The 23,297-nt window shown below is 36.0% G+C and overlaps 1 protein-coding gene across 2 annotated transcripts; it reads left to right on the top strand.

The window, feature by feature from the left end:
* Nucleotides 1-25: 25 nt before the first annotated feature.
* On the top strand, nucleotides 26-19,522 carry LOC118801073 (SLAM family member 9-like). Of its 2 annotated transcripts, none has more exons than XM_036561263.1 (8): nucleotides 26-75; nucleotides 8,911-9,207; nucleotides 12,537-12,800; nucleotides 12,975-13,106; nucleotides 17,006-17,046; nucleotides 17,222-17,344; nucleotides 19,120-19,173; nucleotides 19,391-19,522. In XM_036561263.1, exons 1-8 carry the CDS (start codon nucleotides 27-29, stop codon nucleotides 19,475-19,477), a joined length of 1,047 nt encoding a protein of 348 aa, XP_036417156.1. In that variant the 5' UTR covers nucleotide 26; the 3' UTR covers nucleotides 19,478-19,522. The 2 variants fall into 2 exon arrangements, with proteins under 2 accessions (XP_036417156.1, XP_036417155.1); XM_036561262.1 differs by having other exon boundaries at nucleotides 19,117-19,173.
* Nucleotides 19,523-23,297: the final 3,775 nt, after the last annotated feature.

Raw genomic sequence — 23,297 nt, 5'->3', positions numbered from 1 at the left:
TTTAGACACTTCCTCACACGATGGCGATGGTAGTGCAGCTGATCTTTGTGCTCTTCGAGTTAGTGTCACTCACAGGTAAGAAAAAATGTTTTTTTCTTTCTTACTGCCTATTACATTTTAGAAGTTTAGCTATATTAGATTTAGTATTTATCTTAAACATGTTGACATAATAGATGAAGCAATCATCATCTATTACTTTTACTTAACCATGCTTTGGTCTTGGAGGTACACTTAAAACATAGATTCTGAAGTTAGTTTGTGCTGTTATGGACAGATGGATAGCAGTTTTTCTTTATAATTGAACTGTCTATACTGTAATTTCTGTAAACGCTTGAAATTGAAAGATTAGTAAATTAACAAACTATATACCTTGGAAAAATACAAGCCGTATTATGGAAGTATTGATAAAAGTTAAAAATTGTTCTTCTAGCTGCTCAAACATGAGGCATTTAGTTCAAATGATTCATGGGAAATCACCCAACACGTTTCTGCTGCTCTTTTCAAACATATCAGCTACTTGTGGGCTTGTTTTTATAGTTTATCCCTTAAGCTCTATAATATTGAGTTTAGGAAACCGGGCAGGTTAGGTCACAAGGTTCTACTAGACTCTTGTAAAGACCAGTTAAGGGGTTTCTCAGTGCTTTACAACTGAGAATAATTGAGCTCACACCCTGTATTACTTTCTCAAATATTTGCACTTTATGGTTCAGCCTGGTCTGTTCCTCTTGTTTCTTTTCAGCGTTTCTTCCTAGAAAATGTTGAAATGTTTATGCACTTTGTGTATCATTTAGCTCTACTTTGTTTCAGAGGCATTTAACTGCTTGATTTATAGTCTTGATATTTAAATTAAAATAAATGGTTCATAACAACAGTTACATGAGTTGTTTGTACTGGACTAACAATGCTAATGTAACTAAGAAGTGGAAGCCTTAATCTTTTGGTGACTGGTTACTGTTATATTATCCTTGTTGCTCCAGTGCAAAAATAAAGAAGAAAATTTAAGACAACAAATTTGTTTTGGCTGATCAGCTATGTTTGAAGTAAGATATTTTGGTAAACCACCATTCTGGCCTAAAAATAAAGTTTAATGTTTTATTTGCCATTTTATGTAATAACCTCATCCTCAACCTCAACCTCATCTGTTTTACAAAGTTCACAACTTAATATCCTTTTTATCCTTTTGCTCATCACTGTTGTTTCACTCCAGTACCCAGCATGCACTGTGTAAATACTATACACCCTTAGGGAATATACTCCCCCCATCATACATCATAGGAAGGGGGTTTCCCTAATCTTTAAACTAATCTAGTACTGCTCTCAGGATTATTTGTCTTTTTGAATTAATAAAAAGCTGTTTTTATGAATGTCTTATGAAATTACATTTAGGAACGAGCTTATGCTACCAAAATCTATAGTATTATAGACCACCACATCTTAACAATAATTGCCGACACACTGTTACATTGGTAGTTTGTTCAGTTTATTCATATATTTGACATGTATGTTTACACCTAGCCCTTTGTTGTACATTTAGATATTTCAGATTCTCACTAGTTGCGTTTTCACTTTCCATCTTCATTTAACAAGTACATATTGAATGCAATTTAATTTTGAGTAACTGTTTATATAAAAATCTATTATTTGCAAAGCATACTAGCAAAGTGACAATTAATTTGTGCCGTCTGGCATGGCCTGTCTCTGAAAACTGTAGCACTGGATGCAAAGCATTACTGGATTCCTTGCAGTTCCTTGTGAATTTCTGTCGTTTACAGATCCTTTTTTTGTTTGTTTGTTTGAACATATTATTTTCACCCAAAAGGTGAGACTGAATTCATTTTATGCATTTTACAGATCTTGTTAGTCCAACGATGATTGTGTTTTGCGTTTTGGTTAACTAGTTCATTATGATAATAGTTTCACACTGAAACAGACATTGGAGTACTGCCAGTTTTGCAGGCTTAAAACATGTCATAAGTGCTTGTTACTGCTATAATGTCTTGTGTATAAGGTCTACTTGCCAAACAGTATAATGCAGTAATTACTAGTGGTATCATATGGAGTGTGCATGCTCTACTAGCTGTGATGGCTGCTTAACGTGAACAAATTTAGTCTGTCCTCTACAGACTTTCTGTCATGTGTCTTGTTTCTCACTGCTCCAAGTTGAGATTTACCAGAATCTCTTCAGAGAATCTTCAGAAAAAATCTAAGTGAGATCAAGACTAGCATGGCTTTGATCAACTGTGAGGAAATTCAGACAATTTCCGATCAGCTCAACATTCTCAAAAAGAGATGTAACGTCTTTCAATGCTAGATTTGACCTTGTGTAAAATGGGGTGAGGGAGATAAATAAGGACTCTGGCTAGCAAACTGTGCCAGTGACATGCATATAAGGATAGGTCCAGGCACAGCAACCTGAGGCTTATGGGTCTGCGAGTGGGTCTGGAGGGAGAGATTTTGTTTCTTCAAGTTCACTTACCGAAATGGATCTCCTCCTTACAAGGCAAGACCACTGAGATCGAAAGGGCACATCGCATCTATGGTGGAGAAGCCCTCTAGAAACAGGTCTCATACCTTGATCTTCAAGCTTCTTGGTTACAATGACAGACAAGCAATGCTAAAAGGGGCTAGGGCTGTCGCTCTTCTTCGTTTGGACAATTGAAAGCGATATCGGAAGAGAGGAAACATCTCACGCACCTTGGAATCATGTCTTTTTTCCTGTACTCTGCCACAGTCAAAGTGTTGCATGGCCAAGATCATCTCTTGTTCAAGACACCGACAAACTTGGAGAACTATGTTGCTCCACACAAGGGTAACTCACAGATTGAATTCTAATCAAGGTTATGGAGAGTAAACGACTCAGCATATATAGTTGGGGCTGAGCCTAGGCTTGTTGGTCCCAACCGTTTATTTTATTGATGTAGTCTACAACAGGGTTGGGATAGCTACTGAAAAATGAGACATTTTGCCTGAGATAACATTTGTCATCTTTTCCATATCATTGAGGGTTCTAAGTCTGCAAAGGATTCTTGTGCCATCTTATCGTTAGACACAGAGAAAGCATTCGATCATGTAGAATGGAAATATCTTTGGCTGGTCATGGAGCAATTTGGATTTGGTCCATGTTTTATCCATTTGATAGAAATCCTGTATATTAACCCTGCCGCTTCCATGATGACAGAAGTTTGTAGATCTGACCCGTTCATGTTGAGCAGAGGCATGAGACAAGGATGTGCTCCCTCGCCTGCTTTTTTGGATCTGTTCTTAGAACCTTTAGCTTAAGCCAAAAGACAGGATGAAACGATTTCTCTACATAGGTTTCATTATGATAGCCATCACATCTTGCTTTATGCAGATGATATTCTGCTCTATTTGACCAATCTAGCAGTCCCTAGCCCTCAATGCCTTAGACTATTTGAAGATTTTAGATGTATAAGTGGACATAAAATTAACTGGTCGAAATCTACCTTAATGCCTCTGACAGATGCTAGCAAATTAATCCCTATTCCTCCGATCATTCCAATTGGTTCTGAGCTAGCATATCTGGAAATTAAGATTTTTCCTTCACTGCATTCTATTATTAAAAATAATTGTTCTGCATTAATCAGTAAAATCACCCAGGATTTACTCAATCTCAATAGTTAAAATGAATATGCTCCCAAGACTCTCCTTTTTGTTCTCCATGATCCAACTCTTCATAAAACCGTTTCTTAAGAATTAGACTCCATAGTTTCAGCATTTGTTTGGAATTGGAAAAGACCAAGGATTAGACTGAAAACCCTAAAAAGAAAGTCCACTGACTGTGGCCTTGCATTACCAAATCTTAGGTTATACTTTTGTTCCTTTTAGCTTCATTTGTTTACCATTTGGTTGACTGCAGATTCTAAGGTGGCCTGGCGAGATATAGAGGCTAAGTCTGCACACTCATATTGGCTACAGGATTTATTGTTTATGGATATCTTGAGAAAGGATCTAAAACTTAAATTCAATGCCATAGTGACCAACTCTCTACTTGTCTGGCAAGATGTCTGTAGATTTATGGGCGGCCCATTTAAATTCTTGGCAGAATCTCCAATATGGAACAATAATTTCAAACAAACAGGAAGCAAGCTTTTTGTTTCCAAGGCCTGGTCTGATCATGGTGGACATGTGCTTATTTTCAACAATCAAGGTTTACAATCTTTTCAGGACTTACAAGAATCATATAATCTTCCTGGCCAGTCTTACTTTTTGCATCCACGCATAAGAAGTGCTTTACAGGCCGATGGTATTCCATGGAATCTTAAAATCAACAAACATCCTTTAATGGATTGTCTGTCTGTTAATTCAAAGCTCACTTATCCCATAAGCTTGCAAATAACATTTGGGAGGAAGAATTATCCACAAGTCAGTTAACTTGGGAGCAGAGTTGGAAAAATATCCTTACTATTAGTAAAAATCTAGTTAATCACTTAATCCAAGTTATCCATAAAAGGTATTCCATCCCCTATACATTATTAAAAATCAAGCTTCTCTCTAGTCCTCTCTGTTAAAATTGCAATGTAAGAGATATAGGTAAATTTATATATATGTTTTATGTTACGTTGCTTGTGAACCAGTTGCTAAATTATGGAATTTTGTTCTGCATGTAGTGTCAACTTTATGTAACAAAGTTACATAAACTTGTTGAACAATGACTATCTTCTCAATCTCACTCTAAGTCAGCAGAGAGTTTTACATACAGCTTCAACAGCTGGTAAAAAAAACCCTGGTGATGGGACAGATATTTTTGGTTTTCACCTTTAAACGTTTGATAAAATTTGATAACTTCATGGTGTAATTTCAGGTTTAGGGTGTGGCATATGTCTGTAGGCTGTCAGTTATGTTAGGAATGTATGGATCACCTATCCTGTACTCTCTCTACTCCTCTACTCATTCAAGGTAGACCAAGTCTGATGTGAGAGTGGGACATAACCCAAAAACAAAATACTGAAGTGAAATAAATGATTAAGCTGAGGATGGGACAAAACGAATGTTGCCTGCAGGGTGGGGAGGGTTACTGTATTTTGTTACAGATTACTGATTACTTGTTAAAAATGTAATTGTAACCTAAAGTATTAAAGTAATCTGATTACTTTACATTACTTTTGGATTACTTGTCCTTTGATATGTATTTGGTATATGTGTTTTACATACATCCATTTGAAAATTGAGCATTCAAATAAAGTGTGATGTAGAGCTACAGAGAAAGTGGGAACAGTGCAAGTGGTCTCAGATTTTTGGTATTTCAGTGCAATGTACAACATAACTGCACCTCTGCCTGCCCCCAACTAGCCATAAAAAGATTTCACCTCAAATATTCAGAAATTACAATGGTACAATGTTTGTACTATGTTGCCTACACTTGAAAGGCAACATTGTACCAAAAGAACATGTCAATCCCCAGGCCAGGGTATTTGTCAGCAGGGCCGTAACTAGGATCAGAAATGTAGTGAGGATCCGTTTTGCAGAAATTTCACCCACATCTCATAGTGAATAAAATAGCTGCCAAATATGTGTATTACACCAACTGTAATACCTTTTTTTTTTTACAAAATAATTGCTCCTTTTTACACATCCATCACTGTTATGCACCTTTTCCTTTCATTTGTTCCTTCCCCATCCCTGCACTCTTCCATGAACTGCTATTACTGTTCCATAAACTGATTTTACTCCAGTTATCCTGTTTAAGTTTATCTAACTAATAACTTAACTATTTATATATATGTTTAGTTTAAGCTGAAAATACATTTCGAAACCTATACTAATTTATATTCTCTTTTTTGCATCTCTGTCCCCACTGATTCCTGAAAAAGCACACATTAAGCATACATTAATTAAATGTTTATAATATATCCCAGCTAACGGGAAAGGCAGCTGCATATACAGACAAAAAACAGCCTAATGTACCTGCTGATTTCTTATTAATGTTAGCTACATGATGCTATACCATCGATATGCTGGTTAACAGTGAATGCTCTCATGCCTTTTGTAGTATTTTATGTGTAGGCAACAAAATACAGCTGTAATTTCTCATCTAATCACTAGTATAGCCGACTATGAAGCCTGTAGCATAAACTGAACAGCTACTGGACTAGACTAAAGCAGGCAGTTTAGCACCTCAAACAGAGATAAATATAGTGGCCAGTTCAGTCCAGAGCCAAACCACAGCTGTTCTGAGGTAACTTCAAAAACTTTCAAGGAATTTTGGGCAACATTTATAGACAAGGTCATGAATCATTGCTTGTCCATTACTGATGGTGGAAGGACAAGTAGGCACACTGTAGCATCTATTGTATGCTTTTTTTTAAACATCTCAGTAGGTAAGTCTGCCACTGAATGTGGTAAAAAGCAGAAACATTTCTGAATATCTTGAGTGATTATTTTTATTTATTTTTTTCTAAGTAAAAGTATAATTATTCATGTGTTAAATTATTGTAAAAACTGAGCACTGAAGATACAGAAACAAAAAATGTAGAGCTACGTTCAAATTGTTCAGTTTTATTTATGGAGACACAAATTAGTTTTTAGGGAAAAAAGTAAAAAATCACAGATAGGTGTCCTATAGAAAAAATTAATTCATTACACAAAAAGAAAATAGAGTTGATTTATTGTGTCCCACCCTGGAATGAAGTATGTCCACCCTGGAAAGTGAGACAGTCTGCCATCATCAGTCAGCCATTATTAATAAAAGGTCATTTATACTTTTTGGTGAAAATATGCCATTAGGGTAGTTCCAGTCACTTATGAGAGTCTTGTTGTTTTTCTTAAAAATGTTTTTCTTAACATTAATGTCAGTGTGAAAAGTGATGCATTTAATTTACTTGATTCATGTACATTATTTCATCATGAATCACAATTTACAATTGCCAAAGTTCACTTTTCACAAGTAAAATTTTGCTTTGCATCGTTTCATTGGCAGTATTTATTTGAGTTGAATAAAACCAGTTAAATTGCTTATTCAGATTGAATTCAGATACATTCAGATACAGATTGAACTGACATAATTTTTTTGCAATGAATGAAAAAAAACTCATGACATTAGAAAAAACATTACAAAACAAAATGATACATTTTGTTGCGTTGAAATAAACAAAATAATACTGACAAAAAAACAGCAATTTATATTATCTAGTAAAGAAATTATATCTACCTGTTCTGCATTATTTGGCCTCATGTTCTTATCCACATTACACCTAATGTCCTTGCTTATTGGTGTGCTGGACTCATAATAGACTGCCCGTTGTGAACAAAATAACTCCAGAAGTGACCTCTTTTATAGATGGTCAATACCTGGATTTGTCTTTATAACCTTTATTTTATTTATTCATTCATTCATTCATTCATTCATTCATTCATTTAGGGTTTATTGTGGTCCGGTATAGTATTTTTAATTTAGCAAACTGATATGCAGTATATTTTCATGCTTAGTTCTGGAGTGTAACAGTTTTGTAACAGTGCATGCAAGCATTTGCAGTTTGAGCTACAGAAACACAGTTTTTCTAAAGTCTGAGACTGAGTGAGAAGTGAATTAAAGAATTTTGGAAGCTGTGGTCACTGAGTTCATTCTGTATTCAAATGAGGAAAAATCTGTTCATGGTTTGACCCAAACAGAGCAGTCTGACTATGAAGTGACCTATATATTTATATTTATGTATTTTCATCATATATCTTTGTGAGGTTTATCTTTACCCATCATGTCAGTTCATTCATTTTGTCAGTAAAAAAAAACATATTTTATTCAAGGAAAAACTATAGGACCCCCACCTAGTACAATTTTTCTTTTATGCGAGGGGGGGTGTTAACACCCCAAGTGCCTACTTAATTCAAACTTTGATGCTACTGAGCCATCAAAGATCAACATTTGACCAGTAAAGTCTAACTAAAGTCTTGGGCTGACAAGAAACAGAGGGACCAGAATTCCTATTTTATGTATTTAAACTGCTGTTTGTTTCGTCTTTAGAAATACATGTAAACAATTCAGCTTGTTAGTGTGAATCACAACAACAGTGTGTTGTCTGTGTTTCATTACAGTAACTGAAGTTTTCTGTATTGAATGGCATTGATTTCTATTTGATAACACATGGAAAAACAGTGCTTTGTGAGGACACTGTTACGCAAAAAATATTTAGCAGATTTGCAGTGTGTGTGTATCTGGAGATCATTTGAAACATTTGGCAAAAAGGTTTGCTTTTAGGCAATTGATGAAAAACAGTAAGTGAACTCAGAGCAGCTGAGAAAAAAAAGTAATGTAAATGACAGTAAAAGCAGAACTGATCTCATAACAGCATTCACCTGTATTTCACTGTAGTTTAGAATAAGAGTGTTAAAATTATTTTACTGCAGGATTGTACAAAGGCCTTTTTCTGGGGTTGTGCAAAGTTTCTTAGCAATAACATAGCAAGGAAAGATGGGGAGAGAGGAGGATCCAACTATTTATTTATGTATATATTTTATTTTATTTTTGTCATCAAGAGACAGAGATAGATAGGAAGAGAGAGAGAGACAGAGAGAAGGGGAGAGAGAAGAGAGAACGGTAGAAAGGGGAGGGGAAAAAAGTGAGAGAGAGAGTGAAGTGGGGAGGAGAGAGAGTGAGAGAGAGAGAGAGAGAGAGAGAGAGAGAGAGAGAGAGAGAGACAGACAAAGGTTGAGGAAAAACTAGCAGATTTTCTTTTTGGGCATATGATGATATGATGAGCTTTTTCCTGCCTCTATATGAATGACTGAATGACACTTACTCTACAGATTTTATTCCCATATAATGTAACATAAAAAATGCAAAGCAAATGCAAACAGTCATAAAACACCAAAAAAAAAAAAACAACTTAACATCACTGACTTACATACGGTTTAACCAGAATGTAACGATTATCTGTCTTTGTTCTTTTTCTACAGTGTCCAGTGAAGTGTTTGGATTAGTTGACAAATCTGTTCAACTGGACATACGGCATCCTGTACTGGAGTTTGATGAATTATTATGGGTTTTTAACAAGAATAATAATGTTCTAAAATATTATACTGAATTAAAAAAAACGGAACAGACTCCTGGTTATGAAGGCAGAGTGGAGTTCAATGAGGAAACCTACAGTCTGACACTGAAGAACTTACAGAAGACTGATAGCGGACTGTATGAAGCAAAAGCATCTGGTAATAAAGTCAGAGTTGTTGCTGAGTACAGACTCTCTGTGTTGGGTAAGTCTTACAGTGTGAGATTTAAGGCCAGGAAAAATGCATTCCTGACACAAAACCTGCTGTTATCAGTCAAAATCTTTAAGTTTATTTTCTTTATTTAACCATATACATACAGTAATATAAGCTGAGCTATAAGCTCTTATAACAAGAGAGAACTGATCATTTCAAAATTTGCCTGTGATGTTTACTTGTGAAAACAAAGGACGTTCACAAACAAGATTGGGGTAGTTACTCAAAAAAGAGATCATCACAAATGACTAATTACTTCTCTCAGACTGTAATAGGATTACTTTACTCTATACTTCCTATAAAAGTAATCTCACTACTCATTACTTTTACTTTAACTTTACTGTCCAAACCCATAAACATTTGGAAGGAAAACACAGCAGCCTTCTTAGTATTCTATTTATAACCCCATTTCCAAAAAAGTTGGGACACTGTCCAGAATGTAAATAAAAATAGAATGCAATGATATGCAAATCATGTAAATCATATATTTAAAGGAAAATAGTACAAAGACAACATATCAAATGTTAAAACTGAGAAATTTTATTGTTTTTTGAAAAATATATGACCATTTTGAATTTGATGCGAACAACATGTTCCAAAAAAGTTGGGACGGGGACAAGTTTACCACTGTGTTTCATCACCTCTTCAGCACCAGCTCTGTAAGCATTTGGGAACTGAGGAGACACTGCTGTAGTTTTGAAAGTGAACTGTTTTCCATTCTTGTTTGATACAGGATTTCAGCTGTTAAACAGTTAGAGGTCTCCTTTGTCATATTTTTCATTTCATAATATGGCAAATGTTGTCAATGGGTGACAGGTCTGGACTGCAGACAGCAAGGCTTTCCTTGAAACAGATGTCGTCTGGATGGCAGCATATGTTGCCAAAACATGTTTATATCGTTCAGCATTAACGGTGCCTTCACAGATGTGCGCGTCACCCATGCCATGTGCACTAATGCAGCCCTACACCTTGATGAATACTGACTTTTGAACTGTGCACTGATAACAAGCTGAGTGGTCTTTAGCCCGGAGGACACAGTGTCCATGATTTCCAAAAAGAATTTCAAATGTTGATTTGTCAGACCACAGGACACTTTTCCACTTCCCCTTAGTCCATTTTGAATGAGCTCGGGCCCAGAGAAGGTGGCAGCATTTCTGGATCCTGTTTATTTCTGGTTTATACCTTGTGTTTTAGAGTTTTGACTTTCATTTATGGATGCAGCGACAAAGTGTTTTTTTTACAGACAGTGGTTTTCAGAAGTGATCCTGAGCCCATGCAGTGATTTTCACTACAGAATCATGTCTGTTTTTAATGCAATGCCGCCCAAAGATCACGGCAAGCAAATACTGTTTTTTTTTGCCTTGTCCCTTACATAGAGAGATTTCTCCAGATTCTCTAAATCTTTTAAAGACATTATGTACTGTAGATGATGAAAAGCAAAAGTTCTTTGCTAGTTTACATGTTTCTTGAATTGTTGCACTGTTTGCCCACAAAGTCATTTCACAGAGTGGTGAACCCCTCCCCATCTTTACTTCTGAAAGACTCTCTAGGATGCTTTTTTTTATACCCAATCATGTTTTTTGACCTGTTGCCAATCAACCACGAGGTGTTTCTTTTAGCATTAGACAACTTTACCAGCCTTTTGCTGCACCAGTCCCAGTTTTTTTGGAATGCATCGTTGGTGTCAAATTTAAAATGGGCAAATATTTTTCAAAAAACAATTACATTTCTCTGTTTCAACATTTGATATGTTATTTGTGTACTATTTTCAATGAAATACAGGGTTTAAATGATTTGCACATCATTGCATTTTGTTTTTACTTACATTTTGCACAGCGTCCCAACTTTTTTTGGAAATGGGGTTGTAGGATGAAGTAGCCAATGACAGTAAAAAATAATTTAAAAGACATCACTATGTCTGCCTTTACTCTGAAAAACCATATCTATATGTGCTTGATTAAAATTATGAATTTAGCTAGTGCTATTTGAAAAAATTGCAGATAAACAATTTTAATGCAATCCCCTTAAAATAAATTATTTATGAATACGAAGTAAAGCTTACAGAGCTGTTCCTGAGTGAGGTTGGGGCTCTCCTTCAGCATGGGGACAGAACTGCTCATATTCACAACCAAAGCTGCACAGCGAGGCATCACAGGATGAGTACAGATAATATGGACAGACAAAAGTATGTGTTACACTGCTTTGTTTGTTTTGTACTGCATGATCCCAACACTGTTCATAATATTAGTGTAAATGAAACAAACGTTATAGAAAGTAAAACATTTGTATATAAGCAACAACATAGCATGAACTGGTAGTTGCAATATTGTATTATTAACCTCATTCTGCAGCCCCCCAGTACCAGTCTTTCAACAGAAAGAGAAAAAAATCTGGGATATTTTGAATTAATATAATCAAATAAAATATTCTGTTTCAGGATTCAGATTAACTGAAATTGTCTCTCTATGTTTGAAATGCTGCTAGTGAGCTATAAGGGGTGAAAGGGCAGGAGTGCGAACCCCCTGCTGTGAAAAAAATTCACACCTCTCCACAAAGATGGCCATGCTGAGATAAAACAAACAGCACAATCACAGCTTTCTGCAAATCAAACCAATAAATGTTGACTTGCTCGCTCACTTACAAGTGATAAATGCGCTCAGTAATCCAATCATAATAGGATTTCTGCAGTAATCTGATTATTGAAATGGTCATGTAAACAGCATACTCTGATTTCTTAGACCGTCAACAAATCCAATTAAGAAATCTGATAAAGAGAGCTGGATTTTAGCTCAGTAATCAGATTTCTCAGTGCTTGTAAACTCTTATCCGGATTTCTTTCGGATTTCTCAGTCTGTGCATGTGTAAAACAGATCATGGTACCAGAAATAAGCAAGCAGTGTTGCAAAGAGATGCAGCAAAACACTTTTGGAGCGACGCTGAAACCAACTACATGCTTGATGAAATGAAGGATTTAAATATTCTTCATCTTCTAGATGATGAATTTTCATATTTTCAGGCAAAGTGGAGCAATGTTTTAAAAAAAAAAAAAAGCCATGGCCTGTAATTTGAGGTTTACATTACGTCATTCATGTTTTATTCAGTGAGTTTATTGGCAGGTTAAAAAACAGAAATCTAATTACTGCCTGATTCATGTAGACCTGGAGTTTTCCCATTATCTGACCACTCTAGTGCATGTAAACGCATTGATCGGATTATCGACAAAATCTGATTTTTCTACAGTTATCAGATTATTAAGTGCATGTTAACACACTCAATGTGATAACCAGCACTGCAGTGATCTGCATGTATGTGTACCTCAGATCCAGTGGAGGCTCCAGTCCTGACTCACCAGCTAAACGGAGACGCCTGTAACATCACTCTCACCTGTAGAGGTCATGACCTCTCTATCAACTCCAGCTGCTATAACGAAACCTGTGAGGAGGAGGAAGTGACATCACCTGGAGGCGTCACCCTTTCCCTTTCTGTCAATGGCAGCACCATCATCTGTAACCATAGCAACCCAGCCAGCTGGAAGAAGGAAGTTTTGGAGATGGAAGAACTTAAACGACTCTGTGCTGATGAAGGTGTGCACGCACACACACACACACACACACACACACACACACACACACACACACACACATACACACACACAGACATACACACACATGCTCAAACACAAATACATCCCATTTTTTAACCCATTAACCCATTCTGTACTTCTGTTGTAAGATTAATAATAGTTCCCCATCCATTAGGAGGAGACAAGCCGTCCAACACTGGCTCAGACTTTATTTGGCTAGTTGCGATTGCAGTGGGATCCTTTCTAATTGTTATCATCATCATCATCATCATCATCTTTTTACATTGTCACCAGAAAAGATCAACAGGTATTGTTTTTTATTTTATTTAAAATGCATGTTCAATTTGTGTTTAATTCATCCTAATCAGCAAATGTATCTAATGTGGTATTTATTGATATCAGTCCTAAGAGAAATCTTTTCTAGATCATCGTTATAAAGCTCATATGAGAAGGCCTGCTCAGTAAAATACCATTATTTTCAATTCTAGAACCACATCAATTTAGCATACACAGAAAATGGGCCAGTCCTCTGGCATAGCAGCACTATGTTTATAGTACTCTTATGTTTATTTCTTAGTGTTACGTTAGTCAGAGCAGAACTGGGAAGAAGTCCTTACATTAATATGAGTAGATTGAAATACACTACAGAGCAGACTTACTACTGTTTTACACCATCACAAACTCCATTTTGGTGTTTAAAATTGTCTGTTGTGGTTTACTAAACAGGTGCAGTGGCACTTCAGAGCCCATAATAAGGTCAAAGGGGTGGTCGCTGCTATTTTGCAGTTTTGTCTCATCACATATGCAGTTGGAGGAGTTTCCCTCTCATAGTGCAAAATACTGGGAGGAGATCATTATAATAAAGCACCTGCTCCCATATACCAAGACTAATAGATAAATACTGACTGTGCGCTAAAGCTGGTAATTTTTGGTGCAATAACATGAATACAATAGCTTGTGCACAGATAGAAAGGACAGAGTTTATAAACACATTTGTTTATTTCTTATAGGACAAAAAACACCATGAATTTTATTATGCTTAATTTGCTGAAGGAAATAAAAACAAACCAATAAATTTTAGAAAAACAATGTTTTAAACTGCCATTTCCTATTACTTTGGATATATTTTATAACACTATAAAAGAGCAGTTTTTGCCTAAACCCTTTTCTAAAGGGTTGCTAAAGAAAAGCACATATTGAAAATCTTTTGCTCTGCAATCCTTGCTTTACTAAAGCTACTCCTTACTTCATATTCCTGCATGCTGTTGCTTTTGTGTACTGTAGTATTTGTATGCTCTGCAGTGGCCATTCTTTGATGCACTGCATGTAGTTAAGAGGTTTCGCTCAAAATCATACAGTTCTTAAATGACCTGAGTGCACTCATTGAAATTAAACTGGGATTTTACAATATCACATGGTTTCAAAAAGTGAATTCTACTAAAGTACATATCAGCCCACCAGCTGAAAATGAATGTCTCAAAACAGAAAGCAAAAAATGATCTGTTCTGTCTGGATTCAGTGCAGTTTTTAGATATTCAGGAAAAAAAAATCACTTTCAAAATGGCAAAACTGTAATACAATGAACTTTCAAACCTAAATAAAATAATTTAGTCATTGAGCATAAAAATCATAGTATATTTGGAAATAGACTTCCAGAATGCACCAAACACAAAGGACTCTTTTCATTTTGAGAGCTCTTATTTTGTTAAAATTATAAGGATAGATCTACAAATAAACCCAGACAGGAATGGAGATTGTTTCAGATACAAACTTCCTTTTCAAATACTTAAAATTCATTCAAGATAATTATAATTCATATTCCAGTAGGTAAATTTATAGACATCTGATTGGGTGTTGTTAATGACAACAATATTTTTATTTATAGAGCACTTTTGATACCAGTGGCAGCTCAAAGTGCTTTACAGACAGGTGATAAAGCTTAACAGTAATAGCAAAAACTATGAGTACTAATTTAAATCATATAAGACACTGACTCAGAACAAAAAAGATAAATACCAAAGAGATGTAGAATTTTAATTGAACACTAAGTTAACCTTTTTAACTCTGGGGAACCACCGGTGGTTCTGAAACACCCTTTGTCATTTTCTTTACTTCATAACTTTCATATTTCATAAGCTTCATTGAAAAGGTGGGTGTTATATGAGAGCTGTAACTGTCTTCTTCACAGTCAAATAGATGGGTAATGTAGTTTTAAAACTTTATAATAAAAGAAACTGAACTCTGAATTTTTTTTTCTACTGAAAGTTGACCCATTTTTCCAGAAATCTGAGCTATAAACTGGATCTCAGATGGTGTCTCTTCAATGATCTGCTCTGTAAAAATGATTTTTATAAACAAATGCAAAGAGCGTCTAAGATTATTGCCTTTCATCAGTAAATTATAAGCATACAGCATTATGATTATGATCATAAAACACATTTTCTGTTAATTTGAGGGGAGATTTTACAAAAAAAACAAAAACTTACATTTATTTCACACAGTTACTGAATAATTTGCCTTACGATTTGGGCATGTAACTTCAGATGGAAAAACTGAAATACACCCACAAGCATAAGAGGTTAAAGAGATACATTTTTAAATGTTTCTTAAAATGAGCACTGAGCTTGACTGTCCATAGTTGAGTTGAGTTCTACAGTTTAGAAGCAGAATAATTGAACGAGTCTCTCCATGTTTTCTGTATTTTACTGACAGTATTTGCAGAAGGTCAGTATCTGCAGATCTAAGGTCACATGCTGGAACATAAACAGACAGACATTCTGTGATGTAAGCAGTGGTTTAAGGTCATTTAGAGCCTTAAAACTAGTGGCAGAACTTTAAAATCTATCCTGAAAGACACAGGTGGCCAGTGCAGTTCTTTAAAACGGGAGTGATGTGATCTCTCGTTTTTGTTTTTGTTAGGATGTGTGCTGCTGCATTTAGTACAAGTTGTAAAGGATGTATTGTTTTCTTATGAAGCATGAACACTGCTTGTAACAAATGCATAACCAAGTTTCCCTGCATCGTTCTGAGATGGAAAAGGCCAAACTTTAGCACTATTTCTCAATTGATAAAAAGCTACTTCAGTGATTGTGTTTACATGCAGGATAAGACAGAGCATAAGAAGCAGAAGAAGGCTAGTACAGTGCTTTGCTTTGCAAGCCCCGTAATTACTTGGCCAGTAGGCCTTCAACTTACCTTTTACCACATTTCATTTCTTATTAAATCATTACAAAAAAAGTCTTAAATCTAATTTAACCTTCTTTCATAGCCAAGCTAGTAAACCCTGTGAACAGCTTACTGTTGAGCTTGGGTATTTGACCAACTTTGACCAATTAGCCTCAATAATGCTGTCATGAATAGATTTATCTCTCACTTTCTGTTTTATTAGATTTACAAGTCTTAGTGATGTGCTTAAACTGCAGGTAGTGGGAAAGGGGTGTTATCATATAAATATATCATACTGAACATTCATTGAGTGAGACAGACCATTTAGTCATTATATAATAAGATTGTATTTGAGCTTGTATAAAGTAATTAGTATGATGGTAAAGAAAATCAAGGCAAGACAAACTGCTGTTGTTCTATATTATGTTCTGTATGAGTGTCAGTGAATTTACACAGTGCTGTGATTATAAGAGTTGTCTCTAAAACCTGACACCTATATTTTATTATTTAATAATATTTATCTGGCTCTTCCTATGTTGGTACTGTTCATTTTTCCTTAGGCCTAGTATATTGTTGTTTTTAGGGATGAGGGGACTGGGTGTAAGTACATTTATTTCCAGGAACCCTCAGATTTATGTCAGAAAACAAGCAGGCGAAGATAAAAAGGCTGTACCTATACTTATAAACAAAATAACAGAGGATCAAAATGAGGTGAAAAACTCAACCCAGAAACACATGCAGCGGAACAAATGAGTTACAGGTGATCATAAAAGATTTGGGACAAGGCTGAATCTGGGCTGGTCAGGATCGTACAGGAACTGTGGAGCGGTACGGTCCTTTACTCCTTCTTTTTACTCATTGTGAAATGTCTGTTAGGGCCTCATGATAGTAATTTAACCTGTAAGACAAACTGTGCATTAGTAATAAACTCTATATGGCAGTTAGACAAAATAGCTTTGGAAATTTAGGATTGCATCTACACTTACTTTTCATCTGTGACTTAAGGGGTTAATTTTTCATTTTTCTATCAAAACTGTGTAGGTCGCACACAGTGTGAGAACACAGTCTATGCAGAAGTTGAGGTAAGATTTAAATAATTCTTATTTCTGTAGATATTTAGACATTAATGTCAGTAAGTACTGAATTCATGGATTTAAGGTTTATTTTGTTAATTTGTGCCAGATATTTTATGGAAAGTAACATGAAACACAGCTTGTTATGTTTATAAATGACAATGTGACTTAATCATGTTTACAGAATAGTGGTGCAGCTCCAGCTATGGCGCGGGAGGGCCCTTCGACTGAGTACAGTGTTGTAGGGAGGAAACCACAACCTACAAGTAATGGACAATCCAGTCAGACTCCAGTTCCTGAAAATGAGGTGAAAATGGCCAAACATATACAGAAATTTGTCATTTAATTGACATCTGATTGATCATTCATAATGTTTTAATGACAATTGTGCCAGAGTCAGGGCTGTTTGATGCAGTTGGAGCTGTAAAAAGCAATACAGTTAAAACTAGAGGAAAATATTTGTGCAACCATTTTTATTCACTTTCTAAAAGGCCTGATTAGAGCTGCAGTGTGGAAAAAGCTGTCTGCTTTGTTCAGGATAGATATGAGCCTATAACCCATTTGCACCAGCAGTTTCTCTCCCATTTACATATATATTTAATGGAGGATTGCACAAAATATGTTTTATGGCACCATTTAAACCTTGAGCCTCACTAGTCAGCATAATTAGTACGCAATTGTATGCACAGTTTGTGTGATTAGCTAAAGGTTTAGTAAACAGAATATTACTTTTAGATTCATTTACAGTGCATACTGTGGCCACATTAAGGCATGTTCTGTGCTCCTCTGCTCTTTCAAATGCATCACTGACTGTGTCTTATGATGTACTGTGCAAAGGTCAGAGACCACCTTCCATTTTTTTTTTGTTTCCAGTCAAAACTGACATTAAGTACAAGTTATTCACTTTTCAGCTTCAGGAAACAAAGCAGAAAACCTATTTAAAACATCAACAATTAAATATAATATGCATTTTTCAGTATTTAGTGTGTCCATGTTTTGCCTTGCATTCTTTTTGGGAGGCTTGCTTTCAGTTTTTCAGAGAAATCTGCAGAGATATTATCCAAAGCTGTGGAAGTTGTGTCTTCTTCTGTTTCTCACTAATCGCAGTGATGTTGAGGTCTGGACTCTGGGGTGGTCAGTTAATTGTTCTGAGAACGTCAGAAGCTTCTTTGTTTGATTTGCACATTTTATTCTTTTTTGTTTATTTCTTTTTCTCAGTAAGGGCTTCTTGCAGCTACACATCCTTTTAGCTCCATAGCACCAAGAAGGACTATGGACTATGTTATGTTAGACTTTTATTGATCCTACAAGGGGAAACTTGTCATTTTGCTGCCTAACTACACAGCACAGGATCAGCGGCAGAGCAGTGGGGGGCTAAGTGGGTTAAATGCCTTGCCTAAGGGCACAAACAGGAATGTCCAATCAGTCTCTTGGGGTTTGAACCTCTCTTACCACTAGGCTACCATCCCACCTGTCAGTGTTTTTAGATTTGAAGCAAGAGTGAAGCTTGTTTTTCTCATCTCTCTCAAAGATGAAAGCTTTAAGTGCTGTTTATCTGATGGGGTCAGTTTTGGTGGTCTATCAGGTCTTGCATGGTTGTTAGGGGTCCCATTTCCCTTTTTGTAGCTTAATCATTCATAGTTTTTCACTTATTTTCTTAAATCTTTCTCTTTTCTTATGTAAGTGGATTATCGTATATCTAAGCACCTTAGAAATATATATTTAAAAATGAATAACTTGTACTTAATGGCTGTTTTGACACTGACTTTTGCACAGTGTACACTGTATATACACTGTTACACTGTATATACATAATCAGTAAGACTGAAAATGTAAGAAAAGTATATATTTTGTCTTAATACAGTTCTGTTCTAACAGTAGGCCTCTATATGATTATTTCCCAACTTGTCTCTGCCAAATTTGTTTACATTTTGTAACTTGATTAAGTGACTATATTATTTAACCTCATTCAGTCCTTCAGTTTTTACAAAAGGAGCTTATATATGTAGTAGCTTTGAATCATACTTTGTTATTGCTGATACTATTTTTATTCATCATATGTTGTTTCTTTTCTTCAAGCAGTCAACCTCAGCGGATATCACTGTTCCTAACACCTATGAATCAGTTCCAGATCAGGTAGGGAGAACTAAAAGGCCATGCATTCAATTAAAGAGCTTTTAGAGTGCAGAAGCTTCAGTGTTGATATCCATACAAGAGTTTGTGATACTTTTGTTGGTTGAGAAAACCTGTAAACATGTTTTATTGTATGATAATTCTTTGATTTGATTATGGATCTGCAAACTCTTTGAATGTTATATACTCATACTTTTTCTGTGTCTTTTTAATCACATAGATTCAATTTACGAAGCCTGAAACCATTTATGCCGTAGTTTCAAAACCCAACAAATTGAAAGAAGCTGCATCAGATGTGAGAAAATAAAGCCACTCTTGATTTACACAGTTGGCTAAGAAGATTCCCAGTGGCTTTGATCGCTGTGCATATTCAGCTGAGGATGTCATTGCATAGCAGTGTTTAATACAAAAACAAGTCAATTCACTGCATGAAAATGCACATTTCTGGGAGTAAATGCGCCCCACAAATGGCCAAAAACATTCCGTCCTGATTTTGGTTCACAAATCCTTTGCAGATAAAACAGATGGCTAGCTGTTATTAGCTGTTCCGTTTTCATTTATTTAATACACAAACTCCACACACGCTCACAGTAAACTCAAATAAGGTTGGAAAAGTACCTACGTCTGAGAATATTGAGTGTTTTCAGCACAAAACACACTAGGGGCGGGGCGATATGGAAACACTGGCATAACTTTACAGAAGAAACGGATTATGTATTTTAACGTAACATCAATCTATGTCAATATAAACGTATTGTCTCATTTGAAAATATATTATATATTGTATATTGATATACTGTAAGAAGTGGATATTCAGTCAAGCCCTATGACACACCACTCCACTACCATTAGCTAGCTAAAGTTAGGTAGTTAGCATTAACTGGCTAACTTGACGTTAATAGCAACATTAGCTTAGCAAATTACCCCAGCTTTTGAACAGCAGTCAGCTTGCTGATTTGGGGTGAAAGGTGAAGTTCATGTTCCTTCTGCTCCTCAAAATGAATGTTAATTCAAAACCACCTAAAGATCGAATATAACATAATTTACTGGGTCAACTATGTGTCTGCCACCAAACTGTGGAAACAAAACAGGAGGAAAATAGTGGTCTTTTACAACTCCAATTCCAGAAAAGTTGGGACGCTGTGTAAAATGTAAATAAATATAAATAAAAACAGAATGAAATGATTTGCAAATCTCATAGACCCGGCACTGCATTGAAAACAGGCATGATTCTGTACTGGAAATCACTGAATGAGCTCAAGAACACTATCAGAAATCACACTATCCAGAAACGCCTCCATCTTCTCTGGGCCAAAGCTCATTTAAAATGGACTGAGGCAAAATGGAAAACTGTTCTGTGGTCAGATGAATCAAAATTTGGAATTCTTTTTGGAAACCACGGACGCCGGACTCAAGAGGAGAGGGACCATCCAGCTTGTTTACAGCGCACATTTCAAAAGCCTGCATCTCTGATGGTATGTATTAGTGCTTATGGTGTGGGCAGCTTACACATCTGGAAAGGCGCTATCAATGCTGAACTGTATACAGAGGTTTTAGAACATCATATGCTCCCATCCAGACAGCGTCTCTTTCTGGGAAGGCCTTGCATATTTCAGCAAGACAGTGCAAAACCACATACTGCATCCATCACAACAGCATGGCTTTGCAGAACAAGAGTCCGGGTGCTGAACTGGCCTGCCTGCAGTCCAGACTTTTCACTAATAGAAAACATTTGGCGCATCAGGAAAGCAAAAATCCAGCAAAGTACACCCAGGACTGCTGATCAGCTAGAATCCTACATCAGACAAGAATGGGACAACATTCCTTTCCCAAACCTCCAGCAATTGATCTCCTCACTTCCCAGACGTTTACAGACTGTTGTTAAAAGAAGAGGGGACGCTACACAATGGTTGACGTGACCCTGTCCCAACTTGTCTGAGATGCGTTGCTGCCATCAAGTTCTAAATGAGTTGATATTTTTCATGAAATGGTAAAATGTCTCACTTTCAACATCTGATATGTGGTCTATGTTCTATCGTGAATAAGATATGGGTCTGTGAGATTTTCAAATAATTACATTCTGTTTTTATTTACATACACAGTCATAATAGTCATAGGTTTAAGATTATATAAACAGAAAACAAAATATTTATGCATAATCGGGCGTGTACTGTAGTCAGAAATCCCACACACGTGTGTTCGAGCTGCACACACAACATTAAGAAATTTCCGTACATGTCCTGGACACTTAAATTCATGTGTGCAGATCAGAAAATTCCCAGAAACATCAGTTTTCATGCAGTGATAATATTTTCAGTTTTAAGCTCTGTGAGTAGTCTTTGATCATGTAAATTCCTGCTTAAAACTTGTATCAAACATTTTGAATGTTGTTTATTGCAGTTTGCAGTTACAGTGTTGCAGTTTTACAGTGAGTATGTTTACATATAATCATGAGGAACAAAATAATCTGATAGCTGCCAAAAAATCTGATTTTGGCAATAGGATTTCGGCTGCAAGACAAAGGAGGCAGCAAAAAAGAAATAGAAATGCGTAGTGTATCATCGCTGTCCAAAGAAAAACATGTATCTACAATTCTGTCCATTTTTTATGTATCATTTGAACCCAGCATGTGAACATTGCATGTTGATTGGACCCACAGAAATGCTCCACAATCACGTCAAATAAAACCCCTTTTACATTACATTACAGTAAAGGTTAAGAATGTTTTTGCCATTCCTGTAAAGATACTATTTTAGAGATTTACTTGTTTTTCTTTGGACAGTGAAAATATAAATAATGCTAAGTAGTAGATGTGCAATGCTATGTTGGTGTCAACTAGTGATGGAGAATTGCAGTTGTGGGAACTATGCTTAAGTACCTTTATTGTCATTTTACTTGCACAGTACAACAAAGTTCTTCTCTTTTTATATCCCAGCTTAGAAAGCTGGGGTCAGAGTGCAGGGTTAGCCATGATACGGTGCCCCTGGAGCAGACAGGATTAAGTGCCTTGTCTATTGGCCCAACAATGGCAACTTAGCAGCACCACAGCACTGTAGGGACAGAACTTGTAGCTGGATGCCACTCTGGCAGTTGACCAATTAGAACAGAGTGAACGAGCTAACCAATCAAAGCAGACTGGGCTCTTTTAAAGACACAGGAGCTCTAACGGAGCGTTTCAGACAGAGGGTGAATGTAGATGTACAGTATGAGAAAATGAATGTGTTTTTGGAAAACTGAAGCATGTAAATCTATTCTAGCACATCACTGCATTGAAGTCCCTGTAGTTACTGAAGAATAAGGCTTGGTATGTACTAAGCCTGGGATGTTAAGGGGTTAAGTGTTTTTATAATACTGGAGTATCCTATTAGCTACTGCTGACCAGGCCTGCCTACTCTCATGTCATGTCATATAACTGTTGAGTTCCACAGAGCTTATCTTATGTTATCCCAGGTAAATAAATAACAGATGGCGGTCTGATCACAAATCCCTAGTCGTATGCAAATATTTAACAGTCAAATTATGTTTTGTGGACTTTCTGAGTGAAAGGAAGTTAACACATCCTCTGCAGAAAACACACTTCTGCACATTTCAATTCACACTTACTGCTTATTCGCTGAATTTAACTTACTGGAAAAAATATTAATATAAAATGAGCCACAATTTTGTTAAATTCAGCAAGTGAACAGTTGATCAGTAACTGGGCATGAAAATGAGCCAAAGTGTGTTCTCAGTAGAGGATGTGTTGACTTACTTTTCCCCACCATCCCCCCTTATTTATTACATCTTTTTTTGTACTAGATGTATCTAGATGTACATGGATTTGTTGTGTCTCACTACATGTTTACATGCTGTGGTAGACTGTATTCGTATGTAAATAGGTATCTTGGCTTTATTAAAAGTATGTCTTACCATGGTTAATGTCATTTTTCATGAGTTGTCTACATTATTGTTTATATATTAAGCAATGCAGTTTATTAATTTTATATACTTTTAAAAACCCACCTAAATAATGACAAACCAGCCCAAATTTTGTATAATGAAGCACACTAAATCCAGCCAAAATCTGCCCAATCTGACAACACTAACTTAAAATTTTAATTATTTGTCATTTATTTGTTGTTGGTCAA

Source organism: Colossoma macropomum, unplaced genomic scaffold, assembly GCF_904425465.1.
Source record: "Colossoma macropomum unplaced genomic scaffold, Colossoma_macropomum, whole genome shotgun sequence".
NCBI classification, from domain to species: Eukaryota; Metazoa; Chordata; class Actinopteri; order Characiformes; family Serrasalmidae; genus Colossoma; species Colossoma macropomum.
Note: the sequence above shows the minus strand (reverse complement) of the source record. Positions and strands in the feature narration are given on the sequence as shown.

Bases quoted from the DNA above. Each gene is read 5' to 3' on its own strand.
- LOC118801073 (XM_036561262.1), top strand. From the start codon at position 27: ATGGTAGTGCAGCTGATCTTTGTGCTCTTCGAGTTAGTGTCACTCACA. The intron at 13,107-17,005 runs GTATTGTTTTTT...AAAACTGTGTAG, and splicing joins TCACCAGAAAAGATCAACAG to GTCGCACACAGTGTGAGAAC. The intron at 17,345-19,116 runs GTGAAAATGGCC...CTTTTCTTCAAG, and splicing joins CTCCAGTTCCTGAAAATGAG to CAGTCAACCTCAGCGGATAT.